Source organism: Chelonoidis abingdonii, chromosome 2 (genome assembly GCF_003597395.2).
Source record: "Chelonoidis abingdonii isolate Lonesome George chromosome 2, CheloAbing_2.0, whole genome shotgun sequence".
NCBI lineage: Eukaryota > Metazoa > Chordata > Testudines > Testudinidae > Chelonoidis > Chelonoidis abingdonii.
This window is the reverse complement of record NC_133770.1, coordinates 32,332,479-32,358,750: the sequence shown is the minus strand read 5'-3', so window position 1 is coordinate 32,358,750 and position 26,272 is coordinate 32,332,479. Positions and strand designations below refer to the sequence as shown.

Sequence of the window (26,272 nt, the reverse complement as noted above, 5' to 3'; positions counted from 1 at the left end):
AAGGGTAGTGAATTGCATGGAAATTTAAACAGCATTTAGAAAAGGTGAGATTTGAAGTTCTAGTCTTCGCTTTTCCACCTCAGGAAGCTTTCCTCTAGGCTTCAGAGGGTATTTGGTGAAGGAGTCACTGTGATAGTGTTTGCACAATGATGATTTTTTGTAAAATCAGTCTTGGTGCACATTTTCCATTATGGCTAAAAAACAATAAAATGCTCTCTGGATTAACACTACTAACACGAAACTGATACTTGAGGAATCAGTATGAGGCACCACAATGTAGACAAAGGAGAAGATCCCAGAGTGCTCTTGATTTCTTGCAAAAGAGGTACAAAGAAAAGTGAGACACTCCAGTTGGGAAAAAATTGCCCAAAGTGGTAATATTATAACTTCTTATTCTTTTTGTATGAATTCATTTTTCAAACCATGAAGAACTCAAATAGTGTTCCAAGTTCATGTTTTGTTTTTTGCCATTTCAATGAGATTTTTACAAAATAAATGGTTAACGCTCCTATTAAAACTGAACTCCAGTGCAACCTCAACTATAGTGCAGTTATAGCACAGCATCAAAATACACCTCACACCAGTCTCTTTGAAAGTTTTTTTTGTTTTTTTTTAAGTGCAAAGATGAAAGTGGTAAAACTTATATCCACAAAAGAAATAAGAATCCAGACCAGAACATCTCCTTTCCTATGAGGTATATGCTAGACAAGATAGCTAGAGGCAACAACTGAAGCTTCTCTCTCCTCCAGGGAATACAACTACTCTTAGAATATAGGAGAAGAATTAGTACAGTGTTGATTAAAATTTAAAATTAGCTTTGTTATGAAAGTCACACTTCAGTTCTATAAAGGAAGACCTATCTGAAGGGAAAACAAAGAAGAACAAAGGTCTAGTTAAACTGCTAATGCCATACACGACTCATACCTTTCATCACCATATTCCTTTACCTATCAGTTTAACTGGTATTTGGAAATGAACAATTTGGATAATTACAACAAAAATTAATTAGGTGAACCTGTGGATTGATTAATAATAGCTATTGCATCACAATATCGCACTCAAATGGAGTAAAAATGAGCACTTTCAACTAAAGCAGGATCTTATTCAGAGACCTGACATGCCATAGTCTGTCTTGTCAGAAATCTAGCATCTTTAGTCCACTGACAGAATCACATGTTTAGCTCTGGGCTAGGGAAAATGTTGTCCCAAAGAAAAACTGGGGCAAATTCACACAGAAATGTTACAAATTCTATCCAGAATAAAGAGGTTATAAAAAACTGATTAAAAGTCCTACTATGAAAATCCTAATATTTGCTATTGCCTACTTACTTTGATAAATAGCAATACACAGAACTAGAATAGGATGACCAAGGAGATATAATTAAGTATAGACTTACCTGACTTTTTTCCCATTTTCTGTAATTTTTGTTACGTTTAATAATCCATACTTCTCTTGACCCTGTAGGACAGCAGACATTACACAAAGAATAAGACATTACATTTATGAACACTGGCCTCTATATTCCTGTTCATCAGTAGCACCACTGAATAAGCATTTGGCAATAAGAAATATTTTCACTGATATGACACTTGCAGAAATTATATTATGTTTAAATATATGCATAGTGATGAAAACAAGATGACAATGGAAGATTCATCATTACCATTCAATAAGTGGGAAGCTGACCCTATTCAGGGCCCCATGTACTCTGTTGGAAAACTAATTTCTTTGACAGTCTGGGGCAGCGGACTGGAAATTCTGTGGCAGATTCATTTTAAATTAAGGTGTGTAAATGAAAGTCTCTCTACACATTGATGACATACTGTATGCCATCTCTTAAAATGATTGGTCTAATTGAAGACAAACCTGCCTTAACTCTGAATTCTGTCAGTTAAGAAGAAGCTTTTAGAAGTAATTTTAGCATTGCATATTTTTTAAAAACATATTTTGCAGACTCAGTAAAAATTTTTTCCCACTAATGTGTGTTTAATTTAGCTTAAACATAGGAAGGGAAACACTGCTTTGATGTCTCATATATTATTTCCCCACCTCATGTATATGCTTAAAGATTAAAACAAAAACTGCTGTGCTATGCTTTGTAAATTAAAGTCCAAGAAATTAATTGATCAGCATCTGCATACATTTGTAGATCTCTTGATGGCTGATTGATCACCCCACACAGCAAAAAAAAAAAAAAAAAAAAAAAAAAAAAAAAAAAGTGGTTTGCAGGTGCCACGGGGTTAAATATTTTCCGATGTTATGCAACAGTAAGAACATATATAGGCATATTTATCAAATTCTCAGATAAAAAAGGAAACTTTACACTTGTACTGTTTCAGACTTGCAGAATGAAGTAATAAATATAAATTCTGTTACTTCCTCCTTTGTTGTATGCAGTTTAGTTGTAGCCATGTCAGTTTCAGGATATTAGAGACACAAGGTGGGTGAGGTAATAGATTTTATTGGACCCACTTCTGTTGGCAAAAGAGACAATGTTTTGAACACACAGAGCTCTTTTTTAAGTCTGGGAAAGGTACTCCCAGTGTCACAGCAAAATGCAAGGTGCAGCATAAGAAGCTAGCACATACTGTACAGGACCATTCAAGGTAGAGTGGCCTGTTAACACCTCTGCAGTCATAGTACAAAAAAGAGGGGGTTAATGGGTTACGGATCATTATAATAAGCCATAAATCCAGTGTCTCTGTTCAATTCATGATTTTTAGTGCCTAGCAGAGTAATGAATTTAAGCTCCCATGCTCATCTTTTGAAAGTGTTGGGTAGGTTTCCTTTAAAGATGAAAACTGATAGGTCAGATATACACGGATTGCTTTGTGAAAAGTATTCATTCACAGGTCACAGGGTGTTTTTGTCTTTTATCATTTTCCTGTGAGTTCATTTGAGAGCACAGTGATTGTTTGGCTTCACCCACACAGTTATTTGGGCATTTACTGCACTAGATGAGATAAAACCCAGATAATTCATATACCATATACCAGTGGTTCGCAAACAAGGGTACGAGTACCTCTGGGACTACACAGAGGTCTTCCGGGGGTACATTAACACATCTAGATATTTGTAAAATTTTACAACAAGCTACATAAAAAGCACTAGTGAAGTCAGTACAAACTAAAATTTCATACAATAGCTTGTTTATACTGCTCTATATATCATACACTGAAATGTAAGTACAATATTTATATTCCAATTGATTAATTTTATTATATGGTAAAAATGAGAAAGTAAGCAATTTTTCAGTAATAATTTTGTATTTTTATGTCCGATTTTGTAAGCAAGTAGTTTTTAAGTGAGGTAAAACTTGGGGGTATGCAAGATATATCAGACTCCTGCAAGGGGTACAGTAGTTTAGAAAGATTGAGAACCACTGCCATATACCACATGCTGTGATAGGACCCATAGATCTTGGAAAGTATGTTGTCGGGTATGTCATTTCTGTTAGCAGTGGTGATACAGCTGCAGTTTTTGCATCTGTTGTTCTGCTTGAGTCTGGGGCTGCTTTAAGTTGGTGTGTCCTGGTCCAGGAAGGCAGGGGCGGGGAGGGTAGCTTGTTTCTGATGATGAGCTTGGAGAGGTTGGGGGGTTGTTTGAAGACCAGAAGAGAGGGTTCAGGAAAGATTTCTTCCAGGATGGGGCCCAACTGAGTATCGATGTTAGTTTGATGATATCCTGTATGGTTTCCAATGTGGGGTGTTAGTTTACAACTAGTGGTGTGTAGTTGAAGGGCATTTTATTTCTGTATTGAAGCAGACTCTCTTGGAGTATCTGGGTGACCCGTTCTACGATGCAATCCACTTCCCTAGTGGAGTGTTCTTGTCTGGTGAAGGTGGTTTTGAGTAAGTTAACATGCATATCCTGGACTTTCTACTCAGAGTCTCTTCTGTGGTATCTGAGTGCCTGACCATAGATAACAGATTTCTTAGGGCACGGCTACGCTTGCAAATGTAGAGCGCTGAGAGTTAAACCCGCCTTCGTAGAGCTCAGTAGGGAAAGCGCTGCAGTCTGTCCACACTGACAACTTCAAGCACACTGGCGTGGCCACATATGCAGCACTTGCAGCAGCACTGGGAGCAATGCATTATGGGCAGCTATCCCAGCATGCAAGTGACTGCAACATGATTTTCAAATGGGGGGTGGGGGTGGGGTAGAGTGGAGTGTGACAGGGAGTGTGTTGTGTTTATGTGGGGGGGAAGAGAGAGTGGGTTTTTCGGGTGTTGCGAGTGTGTCAGCATGCTGTCTTCTAAGTTCAGACTGCCCCTCCCCCCGCTTCTCTCTCTCTCTCTCTCACTCAAAGCAAACAGTAAATGTTTGCTTTTCCTTGGAGTTGATAAGCAGCTGGCTTCTCCGAAATGGAGCTTTGAAAGGGGATGCCTGCATTCCTGCAGCCGATAACAAAACGATGAGAAGAGTGGCCACCTGACTTCAGGGGATTATGGGATGTTTCCGGAGGCTAATCGCAGTGCAGTACTGCAACACCTTGTTCCAGTGGGGGTGCAACAAAGGTTATTCCACTTGCCAAGGTGGAGTACCAGCAGCGCAGTAGCTGCGGAGTCAGAGTGCTCTACATACCTTGCCAGTGTGGATGGAGAGTGAGCTGGGGTGCCCAGGCCTGCTTAATTGCGCTAACTCGCAAGCGTAGCCAAGGTCTGAGTGTGTTCATCAATTATCTCAGGTATATTATCGGCTTCACGGTGCATTTGTCCAAAAATTCTTCTTAAAGGTGGTCCATGAAGAGATTGGCATATTGGGGAACCATCCGAGCACCCATGACTGTTCTCATGGTTTGGCCAAGTGTTTGCTGTTGAATGTAAAATTGTGGGTGGAGATGAAATGGATGAGTTTGGGATGGGTATCTGAGGGTTGTCCGTTGTCATGTAAATATCTGAGGCCGGCAGCTATGCAGTCGTGAGGGATGTTGGTGTATAGGGAAGTGACATCCATGATGGCGGGAATGGTGCTCTGAGGGAGGTTGTAAAGAAGTCAGTTGTGTCCTGGGGGAAGCTGGCCAAACCACTCATCATACAAAGGGCCAGCTTCCTCCAGGACACAATACAAAATTGAAAGACGCTGATTTGGGTCAATGTTTTATTTTGATAATTTGTTATTGTTTCAGTTAGATTTTTACCAAATTTCATTTTTTTAAAACTCTTACTATAATTAGCTCAAGTTTCAAAAAAAGGAGTTTCAACCTGAGAAACTGAAATTTTTCATTTAAAAAATGTCAGAATGGGACATTTTGAGAATATTGAAGCTTTTATCAACATTTTTCCAGTGATGAATTTGCAGGGAAGGGTAGGTTTTGACAACAGTTTCAGTTTCAAATTGACATTTTGTAATGCAAAAATGGTTTGCTGAAATATTCTAGAGCTGCTTGGGAAGTAGCATTTTCTTTTAGCATGCCCTTTGTGGTCCTAACAAATCACAACTAATATTTGCACTTTTGCACTCTCCATTCAAACCTTAAAGCTTTATTAATAATAAGGGGGACAACTTATTTCCTCCCCACAACCGTTAAACCTCCCCTCCACCTTTTCAGTGTTATTAAGCAGGCTGAAACATGCTATTGCTAGGTATATATGGCAGTACTATTGGAAGTGCATCACAAAAACACCTTTGCACCCACCATAGCCTGAACAAGAGACATCGATCTTCTCAATGGGGAGGAAGACTCCAGAAGATAGAGTAAACTAAATAATTTCCTACTAAGCAATAGAAAGTGGGAGAGGTAAAGTAATTTCTCACGTGAAAAAGGAATGAGAAGGGAGTAAGTTAAGGATCAAACAATACAAGAAGATTTACTTGATTTTGTACAGATGATTGAAAGCAGTGGAAAAACAATGAGCTGAGAAACACAGAATTTGCTGGAGAGGCAGTATTTTTCTGTTGTCTAGACTGGTAGAGAATTTACATAAAATACATTTTTAATCATTCAAATACTGTGCCACATATAAAAACAATGATCAAAATAAGGAGTAGTGTTGTCTTAGTGCACAAGCAAACAAGCAGTTCAGTTTGCTTGTAGGTGGAAAAACTTAGCATATTTAGAGAAACTACCTATTTTATTTTATTTAGCAACCTGAATGTTCATAAAATAGGAAATACAGCACATTGTGAATAAACTGTGAATGGATAATACATGCCTTGGGTGCACTGAGAGAGATAAGACTAAAAGATGTAGCCTTAAAACTCACGAGATAAATATTAATGACCATTAAACATGCTTCAACATGTCATAATGCTATCACATTATGGCTTTTCAGTTTTGAAAAGGAAAACCCAATTGCTTTTCCCATTCCACAATTATTTAATACAGTTTCAAAAAACAAAGATGTATTTAAATTTAACCTAAACCCCAAATTGTTAAATACTCAGAACATGAAGTTGACGACCTTAAAGGCTGCACAGGTCACCACATAAAACCAGTTGAGTTCAAGCTTTCCTTTCAAAAGCTGAGCTATTGCTAGAGAAGAATGCAGACTACTGACTTTCATTAAGTTTCCACAATTTCAGTCTCTCTTTCGCAAGAGACCAGTGGTAGCAGGAAGCTCAGAAATAGTTGTAATTAACTATTACTGTTTACTAACAATGGGAAGTACTTCATGCCTTTGACCTATCAAATTGCCAACTGAACAAAAATACTGGAGATTTCCCTTTGAGATGTTAAATAACTTGCCATAAATTATTTATTCCATAAGCAAGTACTAACTAAACACTTTGAAAAAATAATGTAAGCCATTAAAGAAAATCTTCCTATCTCTACAGGGACGTTGTGAAGATATTGTTTGCATAATAGGTAAGCATGTTACAATCCCAATGGATAGGCATATGAGATACTGAATGCTATTCTAAGGGAAAATCATGCAACATTTTCTTTTCCAACATTATTGGATAGAGTCTAAATCCTAATGTACTTTTAAAATGTAATTTCAGAAACAGATGCAAGACAACAGAGAGAAAATCCTGACACACCTTTACTTTGTTTAAAAACACAAGCAGATTTGTTGTCTTAAACTATCTAGTTCACCTGTTGCCTGGCATCTACATGTCTATTATGAGACAACTTGCATACTGACTGTGGCTTGGTGCTTTGGCGAGGATGGAGAGGACTCATTTTCCGGACAGTTGGGCTTTGAAGCAGCTGGAAATTCCTACAAGCAAAACAGACGATGCAACCAGTTATTCTCCTTCCTACAATAATATTCTTTATATTATCAGTCCTGGAAAGAAAAAACATACGTCATTTTACAATCTCAGTCCTGGACTATGGATCGTTTTTTGAAGCATAAATAGTATACTGAAGTACTGATATTATAAAATTGTTAACTCAGCAGGAGCTGCTGCAAGGTTTACAGAATCCAAACAAACTGAGTTCATGTGGACATGTTCACTGAAAAGGAATAGTAACACCATCCTCACTATGCCATATTAGTTTACAATGATGCTTCTTAATATAAGCAGAATTTTTGTATGGTATTATTTTAAAAATTCACCTGTGTTGTCAAAAGGTAAATCATGTTCTGGATACTAATGTGTTCTGGGTACGGTAGGAATACCTGGCATTAGGCAAGAAATGTTCAGAGGAAATATGCCTGTGCTTGGTTGGTAACTGTACAAATACAAAATTACTTTAACGTGTGGATAATTATTACATAGATTTTGCTAAATATTCTGAAGTAATTTTAGTTAAATTTCTTGTAATCAGTGACTAGAAGTTTCTGGAAAAAATGCAAGAGAATCAGGTTTACTGAATTATGTATTAATTATGCCTCAAAAAGGGAAGTGCTAAATCTCTAAAGACCAGAAAAGTTATTCAACTGAAAAAATTTTTTAAAAAAATTAAGTGTTTCCTCTGAAGCTCTTTATGATCATTCTGCATTTGAAAAGTTTTGTGCAACTTTCCCCTACAGATCTTCAGTTGCGATATTTCATATAAGAGACATTGTTTGGTTTTACCTGTTATTGATTGAAATTCTCTTTTTTATTCACTTTCTCAGGTACTTCTCCAAAGGTTAGACCAAAACCAGATTAGTGAACTGTCTCACTGCACATTTAATATTGAAGCAATAGTTTTTCCAGGGGCATGCATAACACTCATGACATAGCCCCAGATCCCTAAGTGACCCCCTCAAGGATTGAACTGACAACCCTGGGTTTAGCAGGCAAATGGTCAAACCATTGAGCTACCCATGTCTCCCCCAATATAAATGTTTGAAATCTATCCACAAGTATAACTATAGCAGTAGCATGCTAGCTTTTTTACAATCATGGTCATGAAGGGCATTAGAGTTGTAGAAAAAAATCTAAATACTAAAATTCATGTTTCCTGATTTTACTTCACTTATAAGGAAAGACACAAAAATCTCCTCTGACTGTCACACAGAAGTGTAAATGTGGACAAATATGTACAAACACCATAGTGCGTATCACCCGATGCTGCTAGGCATTGAGCAGGTACTGATTGACATTGCTGAGTTATAAATTGTGAAGTTAATTTTTGTAGCCCACTTGGTGACCTACACTGCTGCTGCTGTTGTCCACTTCAAGTGCTCCTTTGACTTCACAGAGAAAGAAATAATTTTGTTTTTTTCCCAGAAATTATTTCCTAGAAGTTGGATGTGTTTCAACAAACAGTGAACTGCATTACTATCTGCACTTATCAAGCTAAGTGCATTTTAGATTGAGGATATAAAGGGGAAAGTTAGTGCTATGAAAAAAAAAAAAGCCACCTAAAATTTAATTTAAACAGGAAAACTCCAATGCATCTGATCGTGGACTACCCCTCACCACCTCCCATCCCATTCAAGCCAATGCAATGCTACGATGGTCATCCATCCACCTTCCAGTGGGTACCTCAATGACCTGAACAAGGGTTGTGATATTTTCAAATTCCACTCTCCATTCAATGTTAGCTTTTTGCTCCTCTCTATATTTTCTTTTCTCAGAACATTTGCACATTAGCATAGAGACTGTATTTTTCGTAGAGCATTTGCAAGTGCATGCCTCACCAGCGCATGCAGTAGGCTCTTACAGCCAGCCATAAGTACTCACTAGGTGACAAGGAATTAAACTATTGGCTCGGACTGAATATGCATTATATATGCAAAGCCTTGAAATGCCCAATGCAGTGGCTGTATCATCTTTCAGGGATGTAGATGATACTTAGTTCTGCCATGAGTACAGGAGACTTGACTAGATGACCTCTAGGTCTTGAGGTCCCTTCCAGTCCTATGATTCTATGATCAATCATTTCCTAGCTAGTTTTGAAAGGATAGGTCTGGGGAAAAAGGAGGAGGTGTTGCATTGTACATCAAGAACATATACACTTGCTCTGAGATCTAAGAGAAAGTGAGCAACAGACCTACTGAGAGTTTCTGGGTGAGGATAAAGGGCAAAAGAATAGTAGCAATGTTATGGTGTGGTCTATTATAGGCCACTAAATCATGAAGAGGAAGTGGATGAGTGATTCTACAAACTAGTAACAAGATTAGCTAACACATGAGCGAGTATTAATGTGGATTTTAACTTCCCTGATATCTGTTGGAAGACTATTACAGCACAGCTTAAATATGTCCTGCAAATTTTTAGCACGAGTAGGGAACAACCTTCTGATTCAGAAAACTGAGGAAACAAGAAGGGGGTCATCCATTTTGGATTTGGTTTTGACCAACAGAGATGAAGTAGTTGCAAACGGGAAGGTGGCTGAGAAACTTGGGACGACATGATCATGATCTGACAGAATTCAGGATCCTATGCAAAGGAGGACATGAAAACAGCAAAACAAGGATGTTAGACTAAAGAAGGCGAATTTCAACCAACTCAGAAAAATAGTAGGCAAGGTCCCAGGGAAAGACAAATTAGGAAGAAAAGGAGTCAAAAGGAGCTGGCAGTTCCTAAAAGATGTGATACTAGAAGCTCAACATCAAGCTATTCTGATGCACAGGAAAGGTAAGAAGAGCCACAGGAGGCCATGTGGCCGCACAAGGATCTTTTTATCTATCTAAAACCCAAAAGGGATACATACAGGAAATGAAGGAGGGGCATGTCACCAAAGAAGTATATACAGGAATAACGCAAGCATGTAGGGACAAAACTCAGGAAAGCCAAGGCAAAGAATGAGTTACAGCTGGCAAGAAACGTTAGAGACAACAAGAAGGGGTTCTTCAAACATGTCAGACAAAAGGGAAAGATCAAGGATTGTGTGGGTCGGCTGCTCAGTGGAGAAGGTGAACTGGTAACGGATGATGTTAGGAAGGCAGAGGTGCTCAATAACTACTTTGCTTCAGTCTTCTCACAAAAATAATATGTGACCGCACAACTAGCGAAGTTACCATAGTCAATAAAGGGGAAGGGTGCAAATCAGGATAAGTAAAGAACACATTAGAGATTTTTTGACCAATCTGAATAAATTCAAATCAGCGGGGCCCGATGCTATTCACCTGAGGGCACTGAAGGAATTACCTAAAGTAATCTTGGAGACACTGGCAATACTGTTTGCAAACTCATGGATGACAGAAGAGGTCCCGGAAGGCTGAAGAAGGGCTAACGTAGTACTTGTCTTTAGTCAGGGGGAAAAAGGAGGAACTGGGGAACTACAGACCAGTCCGCCTGACTTCAATATCCGGGAAGCGACTAGAGCAATGTATAAAACATTCAATTTACAAATACCTGGAGGATGAAATGGTAATAACTAGAAACCAGCATGGCTTTACCAAGAACAAATCATACCAAACCAGCTTGATTTTCTCCTTTGACAGGGTAACTGATTTGGTGGATAGTGGGAATGCAGTGGACATAATATACCTGGACTTCAGCAAGGCTTCTGATACAGTCCCACATGACATTCTGGTAAGTAAGCTGGAAAAGTGCGGGCTTAGTGGAACTACCATTAGGTGGATGCATAACTGCTAAACAATGCATAGAAAGAGTCACTATTAATGGAATGATGTCAGGTTGGAGGGCGGTCTCAAGTGGAATTCCACAGAGATCTGTTCTGGGTCCAGTGTTGTTTAACATCTTTATTCCTACACCCAGATCATTAATAGAGAGCGTGCTGATCAAATTTGCAGAGGATACAAAGCTTCTGGAGGACAGAGCTAAGATTCAAAGGAATCTTGATAAATTGGAGAACTGGGCTACAGACAACAAATTGAAATTCAACAAAGACAAACGTAAAATGCTACACCCTCACTCACTGTGTTACTTTTTCTCAAGAAGTTTGCGTTAACTGATATGACTGGGCTGGGGTAGGGAGTTCGGGAAAGGGGTGCGGGCTCTGGGCAGAGACCGAGGGGTTTGCAGCGTGGGAGGGTGCTCTGGGCTGAGTCTGGGATAGCGGGTTGGGTGCAGGAGAGGATACACGGTGCGGACTCTGGAAGGGAGTTTGGGTGCGGGAGAGGACTCCAGGCTGGGGCAGAGTGTTGAGGTGCAGGAGGCCTGCGTCTGACCAAGTGGGTATTCATCCATGAAAGCTCACGCTCCAAAACATCTGTTAGTCTATAAGGTGCCACAGGATTCTCTGCTGCTTGTACTAACCAAGGAAGTTGTTGCAGAACACTGAGCAAATAAAATGTTTTATAAATTGGTTTTGCCATGCACACACACGTGGTGGTGGTTTGCCATTTTGGCACATCCACACTCAGCCTGCCTTATGGCTGCGGTTGTACCATTGTATTCTCTGGTTCCTGGTGCACCGATCTCATAGCACCAAACAGAGAGTTGGACACTATTTTGTAGAGTGGAACTATGTGAAACAACATGAGCCAGTAAAGAAACAACACTTGCAGCAGCTTGTTCACATTGGAGAGAGATTGTTGTAGATTAACTCAAATCCAGCTGGACAAATACAAAGATCTTGTGCTGGTTTTAAAGGCAACTAGTACAAATGTTTATAGAATCACAGGGTTAGAAGGGACCACAAGGGTCATCTAGTCTAACCCCCTGTCAAGATGCAGGATCTGTTGTGTCTAAACCATCTGAAACAAATGGCTATCCAGTCTCTTTTTGAAAACCAAAGATCTTGATGGCATAGATCAGTGGTCTCCAATCTTTTTACACCCAAGATCACTTTTTGAATCTAAGGACAACCCAGGATCTACCCCGCTCTGCTCACTCCATCCCCTCGCTCTCTCCATCATTCACTCTCCCCCACCCTCACTCACTTCCACCGGGCTGGGGTAGGGAGTTCGGGAAAGGGGTGCGGGCTCTGGGCAGAGACCGAGGGGTTTGCATCCATTCCAACCGATAGGAATCAGATTTTAACTAGTTTATTTTATATCCTTAGTATTGCAAAGTTACCTATGATTTCCATTAAAATCCTGAGACTGATTGCTCTGGCTGAATTATGAAAGCTAGAAACTCACCAGGATACAATGCTAGTTTCATTTCTTTTCCATTTATATTGATACTTATAATTTACTGAAAGCATCTTATGGTAATAACTAATTCGGCTATTGCTAAAATGAGATATAATAGGGTAAAGTGGGCACACTTGTCACTTTAATTTTATTGAAGTTTCTTTATATTTTGTTAGGTGCTAAGACGGCCTAAGTGAGGGGGACCATCAGCAATCACTGCGCAAGGAGCAGCTTTTAAAAATGAGACTGAAAGAGCTACTCAACTCAGTTGATCTCTGGAGAGAAATTAGAGCCACTTGTTTAGCATGTTCAATACCCTGTATATAAGCAAAAATAGCTCCATGTGACAATAGCATATCCTCAACATTGTTAGCTGAAATGTTCTCCTCACCAAACCAAATATTTGTTAAAAGAATAAAGTCACTACATATTTCTACTACCATTCCAATCTTAAAAGATAATATTTAGCTTGGCAAATACCCATGTGTGCCTAATATTACTGTGACAGTGAAACCCATATAAACACCTATTGAAAAAAAAAACTGTAAATGTTTGCACTTCACCAGCATTTTCATACCATAACTCTGCTGCTGACAGTTCAAGCCTTCAGATACAAGGTCCGAGCATTTTACATAATTGATAGTACATTGCTAAATATTATCCATTTTTAACCAAAACATAGGTGGTTTCTAATTAGAGGCAAGTAAACGGTTTTGAACATACAAAGCCTAAATTAATGTTAGTTAAAATTCATCAGCCAATCAAATGAAGGCTATGGAAACAGTTCAGAAGAAAGGAAAACAGTCCAATAAAGATAAAAAATAAGCTACTCTATTTCAAAATAAAAAGAAAGATACCAGTTTATCAAGTTGTCCTTGGTTTCACTGAATATTTATGCACACTACTTGGTATGTAGCATAGAAAAACTGCCAATAATGAATCCTTTAGAAATTAGTGTGAATTAAACACTTCACAAACCAGACAATGACCAAAATACTAACATGCTCTTTAACTCATGCCTACCTTATCATTGGTGTCCAACACAATCGTGCTGTGCCTCCACTTTGTTAAAACTATTGGTTCTTGTAGCCTCCTGTCCAGACTCCTACTCTTAATTATTTCTCTTTGCTGCTGTGGTGAAGCATTATACTAAAGAAGAGAAAAATCACACTATCAACAGGGTCAAAATTATACTAACATAAAACTCAGATAACTCATCTGTATATTTTCCAGCAGTACCACTGATTCAACCATGGAACTGTAAACAATAGCCTACATTTTTAAACCCTAAGTCTTGAAAGCTAAATTCTCTGGTGCTGTTTTCTGAAGAGGTAAATAGGAACTAGCCTGATGTGACAGTGCACTGTACTGTCATCCAGGTGTTTGATTTCTGGTCCCAAATTCTTGCTGCCTGCACCTGTAGGCATTGGGAATGCCACCAAAGCACTACAGTGTTATCAGCCACTCTTTAACAGAGTGGAATTAACATTGGATTTAGATCTGGGAAGTGTTAAGAACACTATAAACACAGTTGTATAAAAGGGGTGTGTCATGTCACCCTATTGTGATACCTCTGAATCAAGAACTATGATAAGGTCTGAGGGTGTAACGTCCAACCCTATTTGGCCAGAAGGATGTTTGTGGGGGAAGAAAGGAGACACTGCAAGGCAGTCTATTCTGATACAGCAATTCCTGTCTCCTAGGGGTGGCAATGCAATAACTTTACTTCCTAGACCAGATTTATGCTACATTTAACCACAAATAAATATATATTCAGAGTGAAAAGTTGCAATTTAGTTTAATATTCTGACAGTAACCAAAGAGGTATGACTTAGAGAAAGGCACAAAGTCTATAAGCAGGGCCATGTATATTCTGTATAATACTAGCCCTAAATTTTGCAGCAAGCCCACCATCTCTGGCACAGTAGCACTAAGTTATCATGTGCACAGAAATTCATGCAGCATCCAAGTAAGTTAAAAAACATTTCAAACAAAGCTTTTTATTGAATATACAAACAGCAAATAAGAATATGACATGACATTTTAACACTAAAAAATCTTGACTGGAATTTCTTTCTGGGGCAATGCTAAAGTAGCAGAACCTGCGCTTTGAAACACATTAGACAACTAAGAATGTACTTGTTGATTCACTACACAAAGGATTGTAATCCATTGAGTATGGCATATGACAGAAGCAGGACATCATAGTTTTATTAAAATGTAAAAAGGGGATGATATGCCGTTGCACTCTAGATGATTTTATGAAAATATGCTGAGTGTGAATATAATGTAACTAAAATATGCTTCATGAAAAACGTTTCTTGTAAGGTATCATTACAAAGTTTATAATCTACTGAGTGTGGTCATCCTATTTGTATAAATGTATCACTCTTGTATCTGAAACTAGAAATATGAAATATAACTCTGAGGGCCTGTTTTAATTATGCAATGTGTGGGCCATTAATGGTGGTTTGAAATCTTGATGGCTCCCATCGGCCAGGACAATTGACTGTGGATGGCTCTGTTTGCAGGCAGGCCTTCCTGTGAGTCAGGAATGAAGGCTTGGAATCTCACAGGAAATGTGACCATGTCAACCTGGTACTGAAATCCATCTTAAACCTGGTGCTTTTCCATTTAGAAATGGGGGGGGGAGGGGTGTTATAGCTTTTCTACTTAGATTTGAACCTTAGCGTTTATAAACTGAGAAGCTAGCATGAACCCTCTAAGCTTAATTACCAGCTTAGATTTGATATTGCTGCCACCAGCCAAAAATTTCAGTGATTTGGCTCACTCTGGTCTCCCCAAAACCTTCCCTGGGGGACCCCAAGACTCAGAGGCTCTGAGTTTCACAACAAAGGGAAATAACCCACTTCCCTTCCTGCTCTTTACTTCCTCCCAGATTTTCCCGCCCTGGGTATACTAGGAGATTTCCCTGACTTTCAATCCTTGAACGCAAAAACGCGAGAGGACATTTACCTTCCCCTCCTTCTTTTCCCCCCTCCAGTCTTTCCCTGAGAGAGACAGTAATCCTGGCACAGAGATTCTTATCCCTTTGCCAATAACAGAAAAGAGTCAACAGTTTAAAAAAAAAGAAAGCTTTATATAAAAAGAAAGAAAAAACATATGAACATGACTCTGCATCAAGGTAACAATACAATCAGGGCATGCTTAAAAGAAAAATATGAATAAACACACTTATCAATAAAGATCCAAATTACCAACAGTTCCAGCAATACACACATGTAAATACAAAAAACAAAACAATAAAAGCTCGTCTATTTCTAACCTTTGTACTTACAACTTGGAAACTGAAGATTAGAAAGCTTGAAGATAGAAAGAACCCTCTCATAGCTGAGAGAAGACAAAAGACACACACAAGGGGCACACACCCAAACATTCGGTCTCTGAGCTTTTAAAAAATCCTGTTTCCTGATTGGTCCTCTGGTCAGGTGTTTGGTTCTCTTTGTTAACCCTTTACAGGTAAAAAAAAAAACAAAACATTAACCCTTAGCTATCTGTTTATGACAAGGGGGCAGAGAGATAACAGATTCCCGCCTTGTGCCAAAGCCAGATAAGGGGGTGGAACAGAACAAAGGGGGCTGCAATCATGAGAAATCCCCTCGCTACCACCTGAGCTGGAACAAGGGCTGTACCAGCAGAAAGGATTGTGCCCAGACTAGGAAGACGTCCAGTTTATGAAAGAAACTTATTGAAACATTTGAGGGTGTGATTTTTATTTATATTCATTTTTATTACTGTATTAGGCCTAGATTTGCATGTTTTATTTTATTTTACTTGGTAATTCACTTTGTTCTGTCTGTTACTACTTGGAACCACTTAAATCCTGCTTTCTTTATTTAATAAAATCACTTTTTACTTATTAATTAACCCAGAGTATGTATTAATACCTGGGGGGAGGAGGGGGAACAGCTGTGCATCTCTATCAGTGTTATAGAGGGCGAACAATTTATGAGTTTAAAAATGGATTTATTTGGGGATTGGACCCCATTAGGAGTAGGGCATCTGAGTGCTAAAGACAGGAACAATTCTTAAGTTGCTTTCAGTTAAGCCTGTAGTTTTGGGGCACCTGGTTCAGACCCCGTGTCTGGCTCAACAAGACAGGGTGCTTGAGTCCCAAGCTGGCAGAGAAAGAAGCAGTCTTGGTACATCAGTTGGCAACCCCAAAGGGCTTTCTGTGATCCAACCCCTCACAGATTACACTAACCTCAATCGTAAAGTGCTTTAAGACCTACCGATGAAAAGTGTTATGCAAGAGCTAGGAATTATTATTCTCAGATTTGCCACTGACTCATTATGGTAACATCTGGCAAGTCACAACCTCTTAACGCCTCAGTTTTTCCATGTGTAAAATGGGAATAACACATACTGATACTTATGAAGCACTCTGAGATCTACTAATGAAAATTTAGACATCCTGAGCTGCACCATGCTCCAATAAAGTATTAACACTGCTACTGCCATGGCAGATACCATGCTTATGTTTGCAGCTTTTCATTTTATTATATATAGGATTCATGCTTCAACAAGAAATGTAAAAAAAAAAAAGTGATTTTTTCATGTCTTATTGAAATATTTCAACATGTATCAAGAATAAATCTCTGCAAATGGAGAACCTCACGTTAAAAAGAATAAAATTTGGTAATTGTGTCTAAGACAAACATACAAGTCTCCTATACTAGTAAGAATTATTTCACTTCTGAGAACGAAGAACATGGATTCAGTACACTCATGTCTGCATGACAACTGTAACAAGTACAGTAAAATAGTGAGGTCTGTGTGGCTCTCACAATTTGTTCCCATGTCAAATCAGAGCTGAAAGGTCAGCCATTTAGTCTTTCAGAAGTGTTTTTCCTCATGTGTGCTGGAGTGCATCTAATCTCTGGTTACTTCAGGAGCAGGAAACCTATGGCACGTGTGCCAAAGGCGGCACGTGAGCTGATTTTCAGTGGCACTCATGCCGCCCAGGTCCTGGCCACCAGTCCAGGGGGGCTCTGCATTTTAATTTAATTTTAAATGAAGCTTCTTAAACATTTTAACAACCTTATTTACTTTACTTTAAGTACAACAATAGTTTAGTTATATATTATAGACTTATAGAAAGAGACCTTCTAAAAACGTTAAAATGTATTACTGGCACGCAGGGCCTCCCAGAGGATTCAGGGGGATTGGGGTCTTCGGCAGCAGGGAGGCCCATGCCGCCGAATTGCTGCTGAAGACCCAGCACTTCAGTGGCGGGTCTCAGGGCGGAAGGACCCCCCGCCGCGGGTCTTCGGGGCATTTCAGCGGCGGGTCCCGAAGCAGAAGGACCCCCCACCGCCGAATTGCCGCCAAAGACACGGAGCGGAAGATGCTCCGGGGGCCCGGGCCCCGCGAGAGTTTTACAGGGTGTCATAAACAGATAGCTACGGGTTAATGTCTCTTTCACCTGTAAAGGGTTAACAAACAGTGACCTGCAACACCTGACCAGAGGACCAATCAGGAAACAAAATACTTTCAAATCTCGGTGGAAGGGAAGCCTTTGTTTGTGGGTCTTTGGGTTTTGCTATTGTTCTTCTCGACTGGAAGGGAACTAAGGTGCAACCAGGTGTTTCTGCAATCTCCCTGCTACCTGTCCTCTATATATTCCAGAATAGCAGTATTGAGTAAAAAGGTGGTTATAGTCTTTTGATTGTTCTGTAGTTTGCAACTGTGTATCTGGCTTGGTAGAGTTTTAATGTGTATTTGCTTGAACGTATTTTAAATTGATTTCTGCTAGAGAAGGCTTTTGTCTCCATTGGTCTATAAGCGTGAAAGACCTGTAATATTTACCATCTAGATTAAAGATAAACTTACCTTTTTTCTTTCTTTAAAAATTAAAAGTTTTGCTTTTAAAGACTGTTGATTTTTTTCCTGTTTAAGGCCAGGAACTGAGTCTGTACTATAACGCAAGGAAAGTGGTGAGGAGATAGGGAGATAAGAGGGCGGGGGAAAAAGGGGGAATCCCTTTGTTTAATTCCACGAGCTTGAATCTGTAATGCCTCTGGGTGAGGTGAAAAGCTCTGTTTTAAAGATTCAAGGAGTTGAATCCCAGTGATCTTCAGGGTAACCCAGAGAGGAAAAGCCTGGGGAGCACTAGTGAGGAAATAATGTTACTTTCCTGTATTAGGATCCAGGGGGTCTGGATCTTGGGGGTCCCCAGGGAAGCTTTTGGGGAGACCAGAGTTTATCAGGTACTCAGAATCCTGATTGGTGGCAGCGTATCAGATCTAAGCTGGTAATTAAGCTTAGAGGAATTCATGCTAGTACCTCATTTTGGACTCTAAGGTTCAGATTGAGGAAAGTATACTATGACACGGGGCCCCCGGAGCAAGTGAAGGATCCCGCTCCAGGGGCCCCGAAAAACTCTCATGGGGGCCCCTACGGGGCCTGGGGCAAATTACCCCACTTGTCTTCCCCCCCAGGCGGCCATGCTGGCAAGCAAAACCTTAAATTAGTGTGAATAAATGACAACTCAACACACCACTTCTGAAAGGTTGCCGACCCCTGGGTTACTTCCTTGCTAGGGAAGTATCTACTCTGCAGGTATTTACCCCACAGAGGCACTCTCACAATTCACAGTATATCAGCAGCTAAGCATTATCTGGCCCATCTTACAACTTAAAACTGAACTGTCTGCTATGGGACTATGCTTACAGTTAACTCAACTTCTAGGATTCAAACAGTGTTCTCTCAAGGACTTAAAGTAATTTAAGAGATGTATAGGCTGAAAACATATTAGCTACTTATTTCCTGCTATGGAAAAATGGGATTACTACTTAATTTAGTAATATTAGCCAGCATCATTGTGAATTTATGGTAGTCTGTGTATGCTTTTGCATTTGATTGTTTTATTTTTAATATGCTTTTCAAATACTGTGCAAGTTCAGAGTCCAGGATAAGTGCTTTGAATTCCACTGAAATAAAAATTAAATGTATTATTTTAAAATAAATCTTAAATTTGTAAAATATGCAGGGCCTAACTGTACACGATCTATAATCAAAGGTGCCTCTGGTACCATCACAAACCATGAGGAGACTTTACTTAATAGGACAGACAAGTCCATTTTGAAGAAGGAACCTGAAAGACAACATAAAACTCAGGTTTGAAATGTTTCTGCCAAAAAAGCAGAAGACAGAAACAGTTCAGGTATGAAGGACTGATGACAGCCTTGTTCAAACTCATGACAATAAGCAGTGCTTCATAGCAGCTTAAATACTTTGCATTGCTAATGTAAATAGTGTTAATATACCCTGTAAATCTTCTGAGAGAAGATTTGCCATTTTTCTATTTTCTCACATTGCAGGTGTCAAATAAACATCTTTACACTTGAATGTTTAAAGATTGCTTTCATTTCCTCTTCACTGCACAATACAACTCAAAAATAGTAGAAACAATAAAATGAGAATAAAGCTGGTATATTTCTAGGCTAGAGAAACCCTAGACTTTACAAACACAGGAAAACAGTCTATTTACTTTAAGACTTTTTGCTGTCAAGTCATTTTTCTGACTGAACCTATTAACAGGAACCACTGTCTCCCATGTGACATGTCTTCAGACAAGATTCTTTATTAATACTTAACAATGCTGCCTTCAGAAGTCATTTGACATAGTCTATGCACTTCTGAAAAGTTTGTTAATTTCTTCTCTATTCAAGTAAATGACTGGCTTTTTTTAATAGCATCCCAGCATAGAATGTACATTGTTTACATTAAATCCATCACCAAATATATCAACATTGTCTTCTGTTGTCTATACAGTTATGCTTATGGACCTGACCATTGTTAATTAGTCTTTGGAACTGGCAACAAGCAAGGATCATTTGTTAGGTTAAAGTAGGCATGTCCAGGATTATGGCTATCCTGCTGGGATAGTACCCTGTTGGTACTCAGTAACCAGAGGACTAATACTCAAGTATGAGCTTGAAGGTTAAAGCTCATGCTTTAGGGCATACAATAAATTGATCAACTCAGGAGGTTAAAAAGGTATCTTACTATCATCCCCACGTATAACACTAAATATTTAGCTAGATCAGGAGTCGGCAACCTTTCAGAAGTGGTATGCCGAGCCTTCATTTATTCACTCTAATTTAAGGTTTCGCGTGCCGGTAATACATTTTAACGTTTTTAGAAGGTTTCTTTCTAAGTCTATAAAATATAACTAAACTATTGTTCTTTGTAAATAAGGCTTTTAAAATGTTTAAGAAGCTTCACTTAAAATTAAATTAAAATGCAGAGCCCCCGGACTGGTGGCCAGGACCCGGGCAGTGTGAGTGCCACTGAAAATCAACTCGCGTGCCACCTTCGGCACCCGTGCCATAGGTTGCCTATCCCTGAGCTAGATGATGAAGGGAGTTCCAAGCTTTTCACAAGGTGTAACATATTCTTAATTGAGATTATTAAGATCACTTTGTCCCCTCCCAATCACAGTCACATTACATCACTGTGACAACTACATTAATATATTTACATGGAAGAATTAAGATGATAAAGTACCTTTACATTTTAATGCACTTTATCAATAAAAAATGAGAAGAGCCAGCACCATGTGACAAGCCAGGTCTCTGAACCATCAGCAAGTGCTCCATGGACCAAAATTCAGGAACCGCTAGATAGATATAGTATAGGTGTGCATAGTGGTTTTCTTAATTCTAAAGCTTTATATATTGCTTGCTGCAAGAGGCAGACTTGATGAACCAACTGATTTGGTAACGCAAATTCTGTGTGCTTATGCTACAATCAGTTAGAGGCCAGTTCCACCCAAAACTGAAATCTTATGCCATTACATAAAAATCACCACAGAACACCATCTCAGCTTATCCTACTTTTTGCCATCAGTTTCCCTCCACCACCGTGGAGATAGTAAGCACAATTTTCATGACTAGGTTGGAAATCTCAATTTAACTATATACACTAAGACCATGTCAATACATACAGAGCTGCAGCAGCACAGCTGTACCATTAGAGCTCTCCTATCAGCATAAAAAAACCTCAGCGAGCAGTAGGAAGATAGATAGATGGACACACACACACACTCTTCCTCACATCTTCTTGTCAATTGCTGGAAATGGGCTATTTTCATTACTACTACAAACAGTTCTTTTTCTCTCCTGCTGATAATAGCTCACCTTAACTGGTCACTCTCCTTATAGTGTATATGGTAACACCCATTGTTTCATGTTCTCTGTGTGTGCATATACTGTATATTCCTACTGTATTTTCCACTGCATGTATCGGATGAAGTGGGCTGTAGCGCACCAAAGCTTATGCTCAAATAAATTTGTTAGTCTCTAAGGTGCCACAAGTACTCCTGCTCTTTTTTATGTAGATGAGTTTCTCAAGTTTCAGGGAGAGCACTGGTTCCTCTTTCTATGTCAGAAAGTACTTTCCTCTTAAGGACATCTATAATCAGATTAAAAGGAATTGGGCACAGCTTCATTGGAAGAATGTGGGAGAAAAAAATTGGTCACTTTTAGTAGCTCAAATTAGATTTTACTTTGTTTGCTTGGTATCTTAGATTAGTCTGAGATTTCAGTTTTTCCCATTACAAGATAGATCTCTGCAAGTCAGAAAATTATTAGATTTACCTCTCTTTTTGAGACTTCTATCAACTTTCGTTACCTCGCACATATTTACTGCCATTCTTCTGACAACAGATTTTAAACTGAAGCTGGAGAGAAACCCAAAAACTAAAAAATGTTTCTGCAACAAATTCTTCTTCCATTACTCATTTATATATTTTTGGTCATTTGAGGCTTGAGTTCATAATAAGTAAAAAAAAAAGAGCATCTGAAAATTAAGTGCTCCTAGATGGATTTCGGGGTTTTGTTTGTTTGTTTGTTTTTTTAAACCTGCCCTTATATATGCTATTGATGATCTTCAAACAAAAAATGTTAAGACTTGCCCTCTCCCCCCTTTATATAGGTAAAGGGCCCAATGTCCTCCCCAGGTATGTAAGCACACACAAGTTTGAGGCATCAGGTGCAATACGTGAGGCAGTTGTACCTGTCTATAGAGAAGAGGATGCCGCTGCACAAATCAACCAGAGATAACTCCTAAGACGGAGAATGAAGAGACACCCTAACAATCCAATTCCTTCATTAAACTGTCACATGTACTCTTTCCCCAACCTTACACTCCCAGCATCCCTTCGGATTGCTAGTCTTTGAAGCATCAAAAAGCCTGTTCTCTGCAAGTAGGTGTTGATGCCACAGATCTTGCTGTTGTGCTTATTTATAATTCCTAACTAAGCAGAAGGAAGGTATTCTATCTATACCAAGATCTGACCACCCAGGCCCCATAAAATATCCAAAGTTGAAAAAACAGACAGGCCATTTACTCAGCTTTACTCTCATTTTTACAGCAAGAGACATCAGTGAAATATGAACTACATTTTAAGATAGTTTCAGACTTTTTGCAGAAGTTTACACTTTTAGGTCATACTGTCTTCTTTTATACTACTTTTACTCTAGATTAATCTCTTTGGCTGAATTTTAGATGACAACAATGATAGAGCTTTCAGTTTTACATCGACGCTATAGAACACATTCCTTGAATCTCAGAATTATCTTCTCCTTTATTAGCAAGAAATGAAAGAAAAGGCTGACTATTAATTTAACACAGCTGACTAGCATCTTTCGTACACAGTATCCCAGAAGAACATTTAAACCTGAAACTTGAGTGCAGGGGTGGGGGTGTTATTGTCCAAGAAATTCAAAGCTTTCTGGAATTCACAGAGAATAATTTTACCTGAGTTCATTAACATTTTTAAAAACCTACTACTTTAAAATTTAAGTTTAAAAAACTCTCATTTCAGGATGCATGCCCAATCTGCTACCTAGCCAGATTTTTTGGGATTAGTCCCAGTTTTGTCAGGGTGATTCCATGTGTTATGAGTAGAGCATTAAGGACAGTTATTGGTCCCAAAAATCACATAACATGTCATTACATATTAATCACGTAACATAGTTGCAATTGCAAAAAATGTTCCTTTTATTTAGCCACTACTGACTATTGTGTCAAAGGACCTTTGTACTGCAAGCAAACTAAATTATTGCCTTTTGTTAATTCAAGCCCAAGTGCTTCTGATCAATACTGTATTCTTCAATGTTCCTTTCATATCTATAAATTAAGTCAGTAACCACATTTATTGCCATGATAGTGGGTCTGATGAGCCTTTCACAGTTCCGCTCATCTGTTGGTTTTATCAAAGCTGCTTTGCAGCCTGTGTTATTTTTATTAACATAGTGCCTATTAGGGTCTCAGGGATCAGGGTCCTACTGTGCTAAGCACGGTAGAGAAAAAGTAAAATGAAGACTACAATCCTTGCCCCAGAGAACTCTCAGTCCACATGATCAGAAGACAGAATGCAGCAGATGAAGGAAAGACAAAAACAGTGGGGATAAGTTGGAAGGATGAGGTAGTAGTGAAGGGAACAGAAAAGCTAAAATTACAGCTCACCACTCACTTAACCAAGATCAAGTGACATTCTCATCTAAAATTATGTGGTTGACAAGATTTCTAATGACAGAGTTAACTTAGAACTGATCTGACATCTAGCCCAAGGCCCTGTTCATGCAAACTACTTACGCATATGAGCAGTCCCATGGAGTTCAATGGCACTATTCATTTTTGTGAAGTTATGCCTATGCATTAGAATTTGCAGGATCAGGACCCAAAACACTACTTTATGTTGTGGATTTTCACAGTACTTTCATGAACCTTGAATATTTTTAAAATGCAACCTATTTTTCTAAAATATTGAAGGGGAAAATTAGAAATCAGATGGAAGCTACTATTTTTAGCTCTAGATATGATTTCATGCAAAAATGTATTATTTTCATTAGCTAAAGTATAAATAGTTACTGTTTTTGCAGCTATTTTAATACACAAACTATTTAAATTGTTGAATTGGAAAGGTGTATATTATACCATTTCTTGATCTCCTCATTCTTACCATTTTAAATTTTGTTTCTACATTTCATTGCATGTTATTTTCTTAATATTATTTGATCTTTGTTCTGCTTTTACATTTTTCAATTTTAAGTTCTGTGTAGTAGACAGGACTTAGCATTCATTTGGCAGTACTGTGGCCTTTGAGACAGATGATCACAGGTTTGACTTTCAAAACCATGATTGGGACTTATATCTAATGCTGACAGAGCAAAGTTAAGAAGTGAATAATGGACTGTTGGTCTAATCAAGTATCAAAAACTGAGGTCCTTTTCTGGTGACTGTGCTGTGTGTGGTGGGCGAAGGGGGAAATTGATGCTGTTAATTTCCTGACAAAAGGAAGACTATCACCCAGTTTTTATGGTCAACACTGATACGTTTAAACTTTCTCAATACAAAAAACTGTGTGTTAGCTCAATGTTTAGAGATGAGTGTGATGCAAAGACCTAGGAGTGTCTCTAAAGCACAATAGATTTTTTCCTTCACCCGTTTCACTTATTTTGTAATTTTCTCTCATTTTTGCTTTCTTTGACCTCAGTTTTTGCTTCTTAAATTAGACATTTTTATTTTAATTGCTTCATTTCAGAGATATATGACTGAGAGCTGGACTAGACAGATCAATCAGTGGTCATATGTTCCTATGCCAATGTGGGGTGAAAGACTGGGAATGCATGTTGGGAATAGGTCTGTTAGTTTCAATGTCCCTTTAACCTCTACTCGATTGTGCAGCATTCTTTCCCCTTCTCAAAATTATTTATTCAGTATTTTGTAAGTAGTGTGATACAGCATGGCCAGAGGGCAGCAGGAGAGTATCAGCAGGGAGCCTTATTCCCTTCAAGGGGAGGTAGGTTTGCTATAGATTAACTAGAGCACCTGAAGCCAATTAGAGCACCAGCAGTCAGTCATGTGATAAAAACCCCTGCTTCAGTCAGACAGTGTGGGAATTGGAGCAGAGAGCATTTTGAAGGAGTTGGAACAGAGAACAGTTTTGAAGAGAGACCAAGAGGAAAGTTTGGAGGAGTGCTGCAGAGAGCTGAGAAATCCAACAAAACCCTAGGTAAGGGGCAACTGGCTTATGTAGAAGGAGGGCTAGAAGCCCCTTCACAAGCTGAAGGGCAGGAGAGGGAAGTAGCCCAGGGGAAGGAACCGCTAGTTCAAGTGGTTCACCACAAACCTCAGGGTCCCTGGGTTGGGACCTGGAGAAGAGGGCGGGCCCAGGTCCCTCCCTCTCCACTCCCCTCCTGAAGGACACTAGTGGGGTAATTAAAATTATGCCCTTCATGGCTTCGGCCACCAGTTCAAGAGACTGCTTGCTGCCGATGATGCTCAGTAAAAAAACAATGCATTTTAAATTTCTGGAGTCTGGAACTCCTTGGAGGAGATTGTGTATGTCCCCTGTTTATCCACTTCTGCACATATTTCAGGTTGTCATCTCAATGGGTGACCCAGCACATGTTTTGTTCGCATTTTAAGAAAACTTTCACGGCAGATTTACCAAATGCAAAGAAGTTCCAATGGTGAGAATTTCTAAAGCTAGCTACAGGCAGACTCGCCCCAAGGTAGAGAATGCTGAAGTGCCTCCAAAGATCGAGAGGAGACGAGGTGTGGACAAGGCTTCAGAAGTCTGGTAACAGAATACAAACGCTGTCAGTGCGGAACTAAACAACGCCTAGAACCACAAAAAAGAATTAATCAACCTCGTAGCAGTGTGCACTCATCGATAAATGAAAATTAATGGTTAATCTCACCTGCCCTTTGCATTGTATCGAGCTGCGAACCCAAATCTGCAATGGATGACAGGGTCCCGAGAATGGTTGAGCATAAAGAGGACATATGATCTTAGCACATCTGGTCACGTAAATATCTTGCACTGCTGGCTACAAAAGTGCCGAGTGCAAATTCTCTCTTTTTTGTG

At 39.1% G+C, this 26,272-nt stretch overlaps 1 protein-coding gene across 9 annotated transcripts in view; it reads right to left on the bottom strand.

The window, feature by feature from the left end:
• ARHGAP12 (Rho GTPase activating protein 12) overlaps positions 1-26,272 on the bottom strand; it is a 153,390-nt gene that overhangs the window by 28,875 nt on the left and 98,243 nt on the right. For 7 of the 9 annotated variants that reach the window (XM_032799088.2, XM_032799089.2, XM_032799090.2 and 4 more), the window contains 3 exons: positions 13,393-13,518; positions 7,090-7,164; positions 1,398-1,459 (listed from right to left, as the gene is read on the bottom strand). In XM_032799088.2, the coding sequence (XP_032654979.1) occupies positions 1,398-1,459; positions 7,090-7,164; positions 13,393-13,518 (263 nt within the window). The remainder of the gene's footprint in view (positions 1-1,397; positions 1,460-7,089; positions 7,165-13,392; positions 13,519-26,272) is intronic. The other 2 variants (XM_032799087.2, XM_032799091.2) reach the window with 1 other exon arrangement.